Source organism: Plecotus auritus, assembly GCF_963455305.1.
Source record: "Plecotus auritus genome assembly, chromosome: 7".
NCBI lineage: Eukaryota > Metazoa > Chordata > Mammalia > Chiroptera > Vespertilionidae > Plecotus > Plecotus auritus.
Window position 1 is genome coordinate 168,959,801 of NC_137774.1, and position 13,559 is coordinate 168,973,359.

Genomic DNA, 13,559 nt, shown 5'->3' on the forward strand with positions numbered 1-13,559 from the left:
CTTTTCTCTGTGTATCCACATCTTTCCCATTTTTCAGAATTTGACTTAAGTTACATATCTTCAAAGAAGCCCTATGCAAGTATAAAACTTCTCTTGCCCCTTTCTGAATTCCTTTGGAAACTTTTAGCTTTTCTTTGTATCCTGAATTGTATTTATCCTCTCCGATACACATTGCAGGCCGATCCTGTTACTCAGACTGGTTTTCTGTCCCTACTGTGTGCTCAGAGTCACTGAATGTCAGAGCTGGGCAGGGTTGTAGAGCTCAATGTTCAGCTCCCTCATGTAACAGGGAACTCATCTGTAAATAGGGAAGTAACATTCATGGTCACTTGATATTTCTTTTTTTTTTTTTAAATATATATCTTTATTGATTTCAGAGAGGAAGGGAGAGGGAGAGAGAGATAGAAACATCAATGATGAGAGAGAATCATTGATTGGCTGTTTCCTGCATACCCCCTACTGGGGATCAAGCCCCGAAACCTGGGCATATGCCCTTGGCTGGAATCGAACCAGGGACCCTTCAGTCTACAGGCCGACGCTCTATCCACTGAGCCAAACTGGCTAGGGCCTCTTGATATTTCTTAAGCACATCCGGTGCCCTTTGAGCTGGCTTTGTATTTATTAAACATACTTTTGGTGACCAGTACTTTGTGGGTTTTCCAGATAGCTCAGTGCTTACAAGGCTGGTGTAATATATGAATTCTTTTAAAATATATTTTTATTAACTTCAGAGAGGGAGGGAGAGGGAGAGAGTTAAAAACATCAATGATGAAAGAGAATCATTGATTGGCTGCCTCCTGCATGCCCTTTACTGGGATTGAGCCCGCAACATGGGCATATGCCCTGACTGGGTATCGAAATGTGACCTCAACCACTGACCCACACCAGCCAGACAGGAGTTCTTGATGCAGAGTGGGTACTGATCACCTACTTCATGGAACACAGAAGGTACTTTGCAGGCGCTGATGCTCCTGATTAGGGAGTGTAAACCCTCAGTCTGCGGCCGTGAGGGCTTTTTCTGGGCCATCTGAGTCAGATGTATGAGAAAAACTTAGTATTGCTTCAAAGGAGAGCCAATGACATGGTTTGAAATATTGGGTAAATGGAGAGAATCTGGAATTAGAAGTAATCATTATTTTCTCATTTAGAAAAAAACTCTTTTTATGGAAAGATCTGCCTGAATTGGAAATCTTTGCAAAGCGCAGGACTCCTGATGGTTTTTGTTTCATTTGTTTGTTTTGAATGATCAGGAAGACCTGTGGCCCTGAGGCACCACTTACCTTGCTGTGGAGTAGCTTCTATTAGTCTAGATAAGATAAACCCTCTTTGGGGATCAGTTTGATGTGGATTGATTAGGAAGACAGGAAAAACTGACAATGTGCCTTCCATTGATTTTTGGAAGACTTTAACATATGAATTGCAGGCTCCTGTGAATCCAAAGTTTCACAACAAACTGTGTATCAACCAGTGAAATCGCAGTGCCAAGGAAAGAATGCATGTGTCATACTAGTAATGCCCTTTTCTTCATGACAAGGCTGTTTACCTGATTATTGTTCTTGAGGCGGGGGTGGGGGGGTGGGGGGTGGGGGGCGGGGGGTTTAGACAACTCCAAGACCAGCCCCAGTTCCATGTGGGAGACTAACAAATACTACCTGGTGATAGATGTGCCTGTGCCTGAGAGTACAGTGCTGTCACCTGGGTACAGCGCTGTCCTAGCCAGGGCAGGAGTTCTGTGAGGGCCTCTGCAAATAAGATGGCTGGCTCTGCACTGCTGATGTTGAACCAGGAGACTCCTTTGCTTTCCCAGATCTTCTTTGTTGAGTCAGCTGTGTCTCTGGCGGGCTGAAGGGAGGTCTAGGTCCCCTTGACTGATTGGAAGCATTCCCCTGGGGTATGCCCTTGAACTTGTGTGCTCAGCTCACAGAAAATTTCATGTTTCCCATATAACTATGTCATCAATCAACCTTTTTGTCTGAAGACAGCACTTTCTTTTAATACTCTTGGGATGATCAGAGTAAGAATAACTTGTGTAATGAGATTTAAGGATGTCTAAAATGGAAGTAAGCAAGAAGTAGTTTGGTAAATGGTTGCAATATCATTCTTATCAGAGCTTTATTTTGACCAGAATAGCCAGTTCAATGAGATTTCAGAAAATGAAAATCAGTTTCATAAATATTTGCAGAACATGAATGAATGTATCTCTTTAACTCATTCTTGGATTTAGACTTCTTTAATCACTCACATGTTTGGGACCTGAGTGTGTTGCGTTGGAGGGAAAAGGTTAACTCTCTCTGGGTAGGTATGTTGCTGGTTGCTAAGGGCAAGCAAGAGTCACTCTGAAAGTTCACCAGAATTACCTTTACTACAAAAGCTGCAAAATGCTTTAATACATGTTTCTCCAGGAAAATTAGTATGTTCCTCATTTGCAAAAGATCACGGATGTCTCTCTTCTCTCTTATATTGTGAGGAAGGGTCTTGACTTTTTCACTTTGTATTAAAGGCAAGAAAGACACTTTTCTTAGCTGCCTCGCAGCGTGTTTGGAGGCATACACTCTAACTGTGCGCCAGACGGGCAGTCGCCTGGCTGAGCATCTTGTGACCTGCTTAGTTGCTATGCCAGGTCCTAATCCAGAAACAAAGTAAAGAAAAAAAAAAAAAGAAAAGCAAAAAACAAAACCAACCCAACAAATACACATGGTTTCCAGAGCCAGAGTCAACAAATACAGAGAGGTCATCTTCAAACAGGGCCAAGTTCAAGTGTGTAATGCGTTGAAAAGCCAAACAGAGACCCATGGAAAAGTGGTTAGGAAAATCCCCAGGTCAATGAATGACTCAGTGTATTCTGGTTTATGGTGTGGAGTTGTGCGCTGGGAGGGAGTTCAGATATTTAATGCTGCAGAAAACAAGTGGGTTACATCCACCTTCGTGGGTTATTTTATGTTATGAGGTAATTTAGACAGGGATCCAGAGGATATCTGTGGGACGCTCATATTGGGTAACTGAGGAAAGCTTACCAAAGGGACTGTGTTTAGTGCAGTGGTTCTCAACCTTTTTAATGCCGCGACCCTTTAATACAGTTCCTCATGTTGTGGTGACCCCCAACCATAAAATTATTTTCGTTGCTGCTTCATAACTGTAATTTTGCTACTGTTATGAATCGTAATGTAAATATCTGTGTTTTCCAATGGTCTTAGGCAACCCTGCTAGCGGTTCTCAACCTGTGGGTTGTGACCATCGGAAAACACAGATATTTACATTACGATTCATACATAACAGTAGCAAAATTACAGTTATGAAGCAGCAACGAAAATAATTTTATGGTTGGGGGTCACCACAACATGAGGAACTGTACTAAAGGGTCGCGGCATTAGAAAGGTTGAGAACCACTGGTTTAGAGGAATGGTCAGGACTCGGAAAGCGGCCCCAGTACCAGCAGCCTGGGTACCAGCAGCCTGGGTACCAGCAGCCTGGGTAAGCCGCAGAGCTCAGCAGCCCTGTGCCTGGTGGAAGGAGGGGAGGGAGCTGTTGGGACCTGGAACAAAGCTCTAGGGAGAGGGCTATCCAGGGTCTGCAGCTTAGCCAGGGAGTGAGCCAGGGGAATACAGATCCTGACATCATTCTCCTCCCACCCCATCCTCCTGATGGTGCTTCCCATTGCCTGGACCCCATCAGCAGTGGCGGACCCCAACCGGAAGCCAGAGGGCAGGGCCCAGGATTCAGTCCACACAGGTCAGCCAGCCCCAGCTCAGGGCAGGCTCAATGGATGTGGGGGTGGGGGACGCAGGGAGCAAATAGAAAATTTCTGGCATAAGGACTTGATGATGCTCATTTTTATTAGAGAGGAGCCAGGGAGGAGGGGGGAGTGAAGCAAGTCATTCATTTGTCAGTCGTTCAACAGTTGTTGCTCTAGTGCCCGCTGTGTATTGTGCATGCAGCCAGGTGCTGGGGGTGCAGCCGTGAACCAAACAGGACAAGTTCTCTGCTTTTGTGGACCTAACCTTCCCATGGACAGAAGCAGGCAATAAGTAGTAAACAAAGCAAAATAAGTAAGATTCCAGTGTGTTAGAAGGTTACAGTGCTATGCGAAGAACAAGAGCAAGGGGGATTGGGAGCATGAAGGTGGAGGGCAGGTTTCGGTATAAGATGAGTGATCCAGGCAGGACTCTTGGAGGGGCAGATTCGTGAAGGAAGCGGGGGGGCGTGTGTGAGCCATGCAGCGATCTGGGGGTGCAGTTTGGAGACACAGACAGGCCAGCGTGAAGGACCCAGGGCAGGATATGAGTATAAGGAGGCCAGCAGAGGCAGAGCGGGAAGGACCTGGGAGGAGTGAGGTTGAGACAGGACCGGGCATCCCATCACATGGGGCCCGGCCACCCCAGAGACCTTTGCTTTTTCTCTGAATAAGGGAATACCATTGCAGGGGTTGAGCAGAGCAGGACATGACCGGACATTTTATTTTATGCCTGTATTTTTGGCTGTCCTTTGGCGAGTAGGATCATAGGGGGCCAGGAGTAGCAGCTGGGAAGGTCACTGCGGTGTGCAGGGAAGCGTGTGCAGGGAGGCGACGGTGTAGGTCACAGAGGAGGGAGAGAGACAGGCTCAGATGCTGCATAGATTTTGAAGGTAGAGTCAGGATGTCCCCATAGTGTGTGAAAGTCAAAGATCACCCCTTAGTTTGTGCTGAAGATCTCTAAGGATGGGGGTGCTGCCATTAGGTGAGATGCGGCAGGCTGCAGGTGGAGCTGAATTTAAGGGAACAGAATTGTTAAGTGAGGGCCTCCTTAGGTGTTAATTAGGAGTAGGTTAAAAATAAACCAACCCAACACAGCATTATGTGTATGAGAGTGTGCCAAAGAACTAATTTTCCAAGAGACACTGAGACTCTTTAGTGTTTGGGCGCCATCTAGTGGATAAGTGTATTATTAATCTTCAGGGAATTCTCCCCATATGGCAAAAGTACATTTGAAAATACTTGTTATTTAGGCTCTAGTTTTCTTTTGAAATAAGTGAGAATAAATCATGTGGCTGTTTGTTATACCCATGAAGGGTGTGGGTGAGAATGTTATTATATTCTGTATTGGAAGGCTGGGACTATGAAACAGATTTAGAAGAAGGTTGGCAGTCAGCTGTCACCTGGATTACTTTGAAGTATTCAGGTGTCAGAACTGCCTGGGGGAGGTTAGGAGCTTGGAAGTGATACATTTTGAAAAGTAGGAGATTGTCAGTGAGTGGAACTGCCACTTGTGTACGTGAGGATGGAGAATGGAATGAAGATGGAGAAAAGGTCAGGAGAAATGTCAGTGGTTTGTCATACGGGTACCATACCTTCCTACTTACCTCCTTTCAAACAACTGGATGTCACTAATGACCGATCATCAGACCTGTGCCCTTCCACTGTTTCCCATGCCAGGGCCAGGATTCTGGAGTGGGTCTTCATCATTCACTCTGTATCTGTGATACAAGGAAAATATTCATAGTTGCTTATATAATTGGGTCCATATTTCAAGAGTGCTATTCTGTCTTTTAAATATGAAAATGCTCCTGACCCCGTTCTTGGACAGAAAGATTTTCTCCATCTGAGCCTTCCTTTGGGGCCAGTGCAGGTTAAGGACAGTGGCATTACATTTATGCCTGGGTCTGAAGCGTAGGGCAGGGACCAGTCCATCTCTTGCTCATCTTCTGATCAGGATCAGGTTTGGCTCAGTGGATAGAGTGTCGGCCTGCGGACTGAAAGGTCCCAGGTTTGATTCTGGTCAAGGGCATGTACCTTGGTTGCGGGCACATCCCCAGTATGAGGTGTGCAGGAGGCAGCTGATCAATGTTTCTCTCTCATCGATGTTTCTAACTCTCTATCCCTCTCCCTTCCTCTCTTTAAAAAAGCAATAAAATATATTTAAAAAAAATAAAAGAATGGAAGGGGCAGGGTCGGACTGTAGGATTGATGTGGGTTTGAGGACTGGCTGGTGTCACTACCCAAGATCTTGGGGAAAAAAATCACTTAACTGTTTTGAGCTTCAGTTTCCTCAACTGTAAAATAAGGAAAGGATAGCCACCTGGCAGGGCCCTTTGGGTGGTGGGCGGCTGAGAGAGAAGGTGGGTTCAATGCCTCGTAGATAGGATTCCTTTAAATGAATACAATTGCATGTTTTTCAATGTAAGTGACATTAGTGTTTCATCAGATGGCCCTTTGGTTGTAAGCTGCTTGCATTTTCCTTCCAGGGTTGACAACTTTGGCTTGGGCCTTTTGCTTCGAAGCAAGCAGATAAAGCGCATGATCTCTTCCTATGTGGGAGAAAATGCAGAATTTGAGCGACAGTACTTATCTGGTGAATTAGAGGTAGAGCTGACACCTCAGGTAAGAAGATTCTCTGCTTTTCTTTCACAATACTAACTTGTTTTAAAATGTATCTTTTTCCCCTAGAAATGTCTTTGTGCAAGACGGGTAAGGCAGAGAGAATGCTATTTTGTAGGTTCCACTTATTAATTGCTGGAATCGAATATTTTCTGTTGCTATGCAACAGAAAAAGGAGGTATTTCTGATGAAAATCTCTAGGCAACAGGATAAATTTTAAAGTTTGGTACTAGAATGTAAAGTATACTAGAAGCATGCAAAAGGACTTGCTGAAATGTTTGAGGGTTATCATAAAGATCAACTCATATGGATCTTTACATTATAGGTGGAGATACCTTATCCTTCATTTTTTGGAGCTATTGAAAATTAGCCTTGTATATCTTTTGCATTCCTCCTTATTTTATCAGAGGACATATACATGGGAAAGGAACTTCCTTAATATTTATTTTTTTTAAAACAATCTTTATTGTTAATATTACAGATGTTCCTCCCCCTCCCCCCACTTAGCCTCCCTCTACCCAGGTCCTGCCCCACCCCAGGCCTTTGCCACCCTATTGTCTGTGTCCATAGGTAATGCATATATGCATATAATATCTTTGTTTAATCTCTTCCTGCCCCTCCACTCCTCTTCCCTCTGAGAATTGCCAGTTTGTTCCATTTCCATGCCTCTGATTCTATGTTATTGACCAGTTTATTCTGTTCATTAGATTTCTTATTTGTTTACTTTGATTTTTAGATTCAATTATTGATAGGTATGTATTTGTTGCCATTTTGTTGTTCATATTTTTTATCTTTTTCTTCTTCTTCCTCTTCTTAAAGAATACCCTTTAATGTTTTATATAATGCTGGTTTGGTGGTGATGAACTCCTTTAGTTTTTTTTTCTTGTTTGTGAAGCTCTTTATCTGACCTTCCATTCTAAATGATAGCTTTGCCAGGTAGAGTAATCTTGGTTGTAGGTCCTTGCTATTCATCACTTTGAATATTTCTTGCCACTCCCTTCTGGCCTGCATAGTTTCTGTTGAGAAATCAGCGGACAGTCATATGGGCATTCCCTTGTAGATAACTAACTGCTTTTCTCTTGCTGTGTTTAAGAGAGCATTTTAATTATGATGTGTCTTGGTGTGGTCCTCTTTGGGTTCCTGTTGTTTGGGGTTCTCTGTGCTTCCTGGACTTGTAAGTCCATTTCACCAGGTGGGGGAAGTTTTCAGTCATTATTTCTTCAAATAGGTTTTCAATATCTTGCTCTCTCTCTTCTTCTGGTACCCCCATAATGGAGATGTTGGTATGCTTGAGGCTTCTTACACTATCTGCATATTTCTGGATTCTTATTTCTCTTTGCTCCTCTGGTTGGGTGTTTTTTGCTTCCTCATATTTCAAATCACTGATTTGATTCTCAGGATCCTCTAGTCTACTGTTGAATTCCTGTATATTATTCTTTATTTCAGTCAGTGTATGCTTAATTTCTGACTGGTCCTTTTCCATTTTTTTGGCATTCTAACTAAGATCCTCGAAGGTCTCATTAAGTCCCTTGGAATTTCTAGAAGATTTTTGAGTAACCTCATAACTGTGGTTTTGAACTCTATATCCAGTAGTTCCCTTAATTCTATTTCTTTCATTTGTGCCCTGTTTCTTTGTCTCAGCATTTTGGCTGCTTCCCTATGTCTGCTTCTATGTATTGAGTAGAGCTGCTATGTCTCCTTGAGTTGGTAGAGTAGCCTTGTGTAGTAGGTGTCCTATAGGGCCTGGTGGCTCAGCCTCCCCAATCACTTGGGGTGGGTACTCTAAATGCACCCCTTTGTGGGCTGTGTGCACAGTTTTGTTGTTGTTGAGCCTTGATTGCTCTTGGTGTCACTGGGAGGAATTGACCTCTAGGCCAATTGGCTGTGAGGACCAGCTGTGACTTCAGTGGGAGAGCTGCTGTGCAGGAGACACCCTTATGGAGCAGGATTTGCTTCAGTGGGGCTTTGGTGCTCACTGAGTCTGCCCCTTGAGTGTGTTGCTTATGGATGTGTAGAGTTGTAATCTGGTATGGTCTGACACTGACCACTGGGTGCACTGGCTCTTGGGTCTCCAGGGAGGAGTAAAGTCAGCTGCTGCCTGGAGCCACTCAGCAGGAGCTACAGAGAGATCTGCATATTCCTCCTCTTTGTATCGGGTTTGGAAGTGGCCACATGAGGCCCAGCTGTGAAGCAAGGCAGGCTGGTGCTGTGCCCAGTCTTGGGCCTTTTATTGATAGGTTTGGGGCTCCCTGACCCAGCTGCAGCTTGTCTGAGAGATTTTAGCCTGAGCAAGGACAAGTCATTCATATGCAACAGCTGCTGCACACAGCTTGGGTGGGGTTGTAAAATGGATGAGGCGGGGTCTCAGGGAATCAACAAGGCGGAGCAAACAGAAGCTGACAGTCAGCCCTGTGACTAGGGAGGTCCCAGCATAGAAACAATGATCCCTGTAACACCTCTGTCTGGAAGAAAGCCACCTCCGAGTTCCTGCCCCGATGCCAGACAATCCAGTTCCTCCTTGTATGTGTCTGTGTTCCTCAGAGCCTCACCCTGGCACTGGAGCTCAGAGGAAGCAAGACTTTGTAAGTTCAGTTTGTGGTGCTGGCCTTTTAGGAGGAGCAGCTGGGTCTCCAGCAGCTTCTGTGTCACTGAGCCCCAACCCACACTGGTTTTTACAGCTTATAATTCTTACTGCTTGCAGGGACTTCTTTTCCCAGCTCTGGGACCCTGGGATGGAGGTCTGGTGTGGGGCTGGGACTCCTTGCTCCTCCTGGTGGCCTCTGCAGAGACAATCTCTCTCCCGATTAAAAAAGCAGCACACGTGGGTGCCGTACCAGCCCGTTCCATGCTTCCCCACCTCCTACCAGTCTCAGTGTGCTTTCTTCTTTACTTTTCTAGTTGAAGGGCTTCCATTCAGCCAGCTTTCTGGTGGTTCTAGATGATGGTTGTTCTGTATTTTAGTTGTAATTTTGATGTGGTTGTGGGCGGCAGTGAGTACAGGCGTTTGCCTACGCTACCATCTTGGTCTGAAAAGCTTCATTAATATTTCTTTTACATTCTTTATTTAAGCTGAAGAGGTCAGGGTCTCCCTCCTCAATGTAGTGGCAACTTGTTTGGTGGCCTGAGAGTCAGGAGGGCGTGTCGATGAAGTGTTGGGAATCAGGGCTCCCTTTGGGGTGGACGTGGGGCTTGGTGGTTCCTACAGAAGTCCTGCCTGCAGAAACATTCTGTTTTCGGGCTCTTGCCCAGTGGGACACAGAAGGAGTGAAGTATCAGGGTGGGTGGACATAAAACACATTCTAAACCAGGGCTGGTTTGAGGACTGAATTTTTGTGCACGTTGGTTACTTAAAATACCTGGAACACAGAGTAGAATCATTTCAGTCCTTTGGATAGGGTAGAAAAGAGTTTTATCTATAAATATTTTCAGTGAAGCCCCAAAGCCCGCCCTTCCCCAGAATATCCCACGTGCTTGAATGCCTCAGTGTTTCAAATGCTAGTCATTAGTCCCTTCTTTGAGTTTAGGCCCCAGTTAAAGTAGAACATTGATTTCAGTTTGGGACCATATTAACACCCTGCCATTAATACCTAACCTCATTCTTACTACTGATTAGCCATTTAGCTGTCCAGCGTGACCAGGATGTAGTTGGACCGTAACCACAGCCCTCAGTGGTGGAGAGGGTATTGGAATGTGCTGTTGGAGTTTATTGCCCTCTGGCAGACTCAGTGGAAAGGCAGTTGGAGGTGGGAGGGAGCTGGGAAATCAGGTTTGACATCATTGGTACCCACCAGGGGGATGAAGGTGACCAATGGAAGATACAAAGAAACTTTGCCTACAGCTGTTTCTCCTCTGAAACAAAATTTGAAGGACTCTTGGCTTTTAAAAACCAATTTACAGAATAAGACCTGAAGCAGGGAGGCATGGAACAGACTGACATACCTTGATGTGGGGATGGGGGGATAAGAAGAGATAAACCGAAAAACTTGTATACTTACAGGCATAGCCCATGGACACGGGCAATAGCAGAGTGAAAACATGGCGGGGAGGGGTAAGGGGCTGGGAGGAGGGAGTAAAGTGGGGAAAAGGCATGATATCTGTAATACTATCAACAATAAAAAGTATATTAAAAAATAAAAATAAAATAAAAACCAATTTACCTATATGTTGTACTTTGGATTTTTCCTTAGATAATATTGTAGATCAAATACTTAATGAGAATGGTTTAGAATAAATTCTAGATAAGTTTGAACATTTTATATTATTCTACAATAATCATTTATTATTACTGACGATAAGATTCAGGTCATGCCTACATATAGCGCACAGTAAAACCCAGAATTTATTTTTGTGTTTTTTAATATATATAGTTGAAGTTACATGTGTCAGATTTGAAAACTTATTTAAAAAGAGTGCAAATAGACTGATGTTGAACATGTTGTCAAGAAGCCAGCAGGCACCATGGAAGCTGAAAGCGTGATTATGCAAATAAGCAGTTACATGTCGTGGATTAAGAGTAGAGAGGCTGCCCTGGCTGGTGTGGCTCAGTTGGTTGGGTGTTATCCCATGCACTGAAAGGTTGCCAGTCTGATTCCCTGTCAGGACACAGGCCTGGGCAGCAGGTTCAGTCCCCAACTAGGGTGTGTAGAGGAGGCAACCCAGTGATGTTACTCTCATATCGATGTTTTGCTCTCTTCCTCTCCCCTCCTTACTCTCTAAAAATCAATGAAAAAAAAAAAACCACTAAAAAAGAGAAAAAAATAGAATAGAAAGGTTGTTATCTAGAGAGGCAGTAATGGTTTTAAATTAATCTCCTAGCATATGTTGTTAGTGAAATACACCAATTTACCATGCTAGGTACCGCTTGGAATGGTAATCCTTTAGAGGGTAGGCACTGTGTCTGAATGCTCCGTGTCCGCGTGTAGAGGGTTGCGTACTGACCTTGGGTGTTGCTTGCTCACCTGTAGGGCACACTTGCAGAGAGGATTCGTGCCGGCGGCGCTGGAGTTCCTGCCTTTTACACCAGCACAGGCTATGGGACTCTGGTGCAAGAAGGAGGGGCACCGATCAAGTACAACAAGGATGGCAGCATCGCCATTGCCAGTAAGCCACGAGAGGTAGGACGCGGTCATCCAGTGACCCCCGACCCCACTGTGAGCACAGGGTTCTGGTGGCTCATTGGGGAAATCAGTATAAAATCACCTCTATGTGAGAACAAGCACTGTCATTCACTAGCTTAAATACATTAGGTATGATTTCCAGCTAAAACTGAGCATCTGCTACTCATTCAAATCACACAGAGAAGCCAGATTAAGTACATGAGAAAAAACTGTAACTGTGTAAGATGTGCGAGTTAAGATTAATTTTTTACCAATGTAGGAGCCTTTATAATTGCTGATTATGCTTATGTGGAAAGTAGAGGAGCTACCTGATATAAATGCTATTAAAGTCTTCATGCTCAGGCCTCTTCTGCAATTGAAGGATGAGAAAAAGCCAAGGAAATCACAAGTTTATCCTCAATATTAAAATATGGAATTCTGTACTGGAATGAATGGGGAGCTCACATTATCACCTTCATTTTGTATACTGGACACACTTGAGCTTTAAGCTCAATAACTTTGTTTTGTTTAAAGTGCTGGATGGGGGTAACTTCGCTCACATATTAGGAAACCATAGAACTCAAACAGGCTCTTAGTCCCTCAAGAACTTAATAAAGATACAACAGCCCTAACCGGTTTGGCTCAGTGGATAGAGCATCGGCTTGCGGACTGAAGGGTCCCAGGTTCGATTCCGGTCAAGGGCATGTACCTTGGTTGCAGGCACATCCCCAGTGGGAGGTGTGCAGGAGGCAGCTGATTGATGTTTCTCTCTCATTGATGTTTTTAACTCTCTCTCCCTCTCCCTTCCTCTCTTTAAAAAAGCAATAAAATATATTTAAAAAATAAATAAAGAAAAACAACAAATTAATAATAATAATTTGAAAAATATGTTAAATAAGCTTATCATTAAATAAACTCTAGATATTTGAGGTGCCTTAGATTTGAGGCAGCTTCTAAACATACACAGGCCCATATTTTATGACTGGGTTTTTAGCATCTTTCCCGTCTCCCTGCCTTCCTGGCTCCAGGAAGTTAGCACAGGTTGCAGAATGCTCAACTTGTCTCTAGGAAAGTGAACACTTAGAATCAAGGGGTGCTCTCTTACCAACTTTCTGCTTATGGAGATGTTGGCTCTGCACCCCATTTCTGAGGGAAGATACGAGGTCGTCGAACCTGTGCCCTGCTGTCCTCTGAGCAGGCCCTTCACCTGGAGCCTTGCCGTTCTGATCGAGGTGACCTTGGCTTTTATTGACATTTTTGATATTCTATCTTTAATGCCTAATTAAACTTCAAAAGTTTTTGACCAAGTAAAAGGCAAAAGTCTAATTATTAAAATGGATCTTAAGAATATAGATAAAGATGAACAGAAAATTGGGTTAATACTTGGGCTCGCTAGCATTAACTCACCCTGGGAAACACAGGATACACTAGACTCTGTCCCGAATATCTGGGTTCATTTCTGCCTTGAGTCAGGTGCATGAATCTAGTAGTTTTGTAATTTTGTCTTGAAACAACTCCTATTAGCTCTTAATTTCCCTTGCTTATTGTGGGAAGAAGAAGTGAGTGAATTCCTTAATTCAATGATATTTGTTGAGGTCCCACTCTTTGCCAGGAACTGATGTAAGTATAGTGGAAAAGGGGGTCTAGACCAAGTCCCCCTGTGGTGGAGGAACTGACAGGGAATGAACAGACAAACACATATGTCAATCAAGTAGGGCCAGGACAGAGAGAGGGATCAGTGGCCAGGGAGGTGGTGTTTCAGGTAGGGGTAGGGAAACCTCACTGTGAAGGGTGACATTGGTAGAGACCTGAATAAAATAGGAGGAGAAAGAGCTGGGCAAAGATCACGGGGTTGTGATCTAGTCAGAAGGCAGAAGGAGGACGAGGTCCTGAGGCTGGCTTGCCCTGTGTGTGGAACAGCAGGGTGGTGAGACTGGAACAGAGTTAGTGACGCAGAGAGCAGTGGGATTGAAGGTTGCAGAGAGGCAGGAGCCAGATCACGTGAGTTTGGATTTTACTGAGTGTGGTGAGCGGCCAGCAGAAAGTTGGGGGGAGTGATGTGATCTGAGCTACATTTTGGCAAGTTGTAGCTCTTGGGAGGTGAGGTGTTT

General features: G+C 44.3%; 1 protein-coding gene across 2 annotated transcripts in view; it reads left to right on the forward strand.

The window, feature by feature from the left end:
* The window catches only part of OXCT1 (3-oxoacid CoA-transferase 1), a 140,692-nt gene that overhangs the window by 17,679 nt on the left and 109,454 nt on the right, over positions 1–13,559 (forward strand). For both annotated transcript variants that reach the window (XM_080680331.1, XM_080680332.1), the window contains 2 exons: positions 6,220–6,355; positions 11,317–11,466. In XM_080680331.1, coding sequence (XP_080536457.1) covers positions 6,220–6,355; positions 11,317–11,466 — 286 coding nt within the window. The remainder of the gene's footprint in view (positions 1–6,219; positions 6,356–11,316; positions 11,467–13,559) is intronic.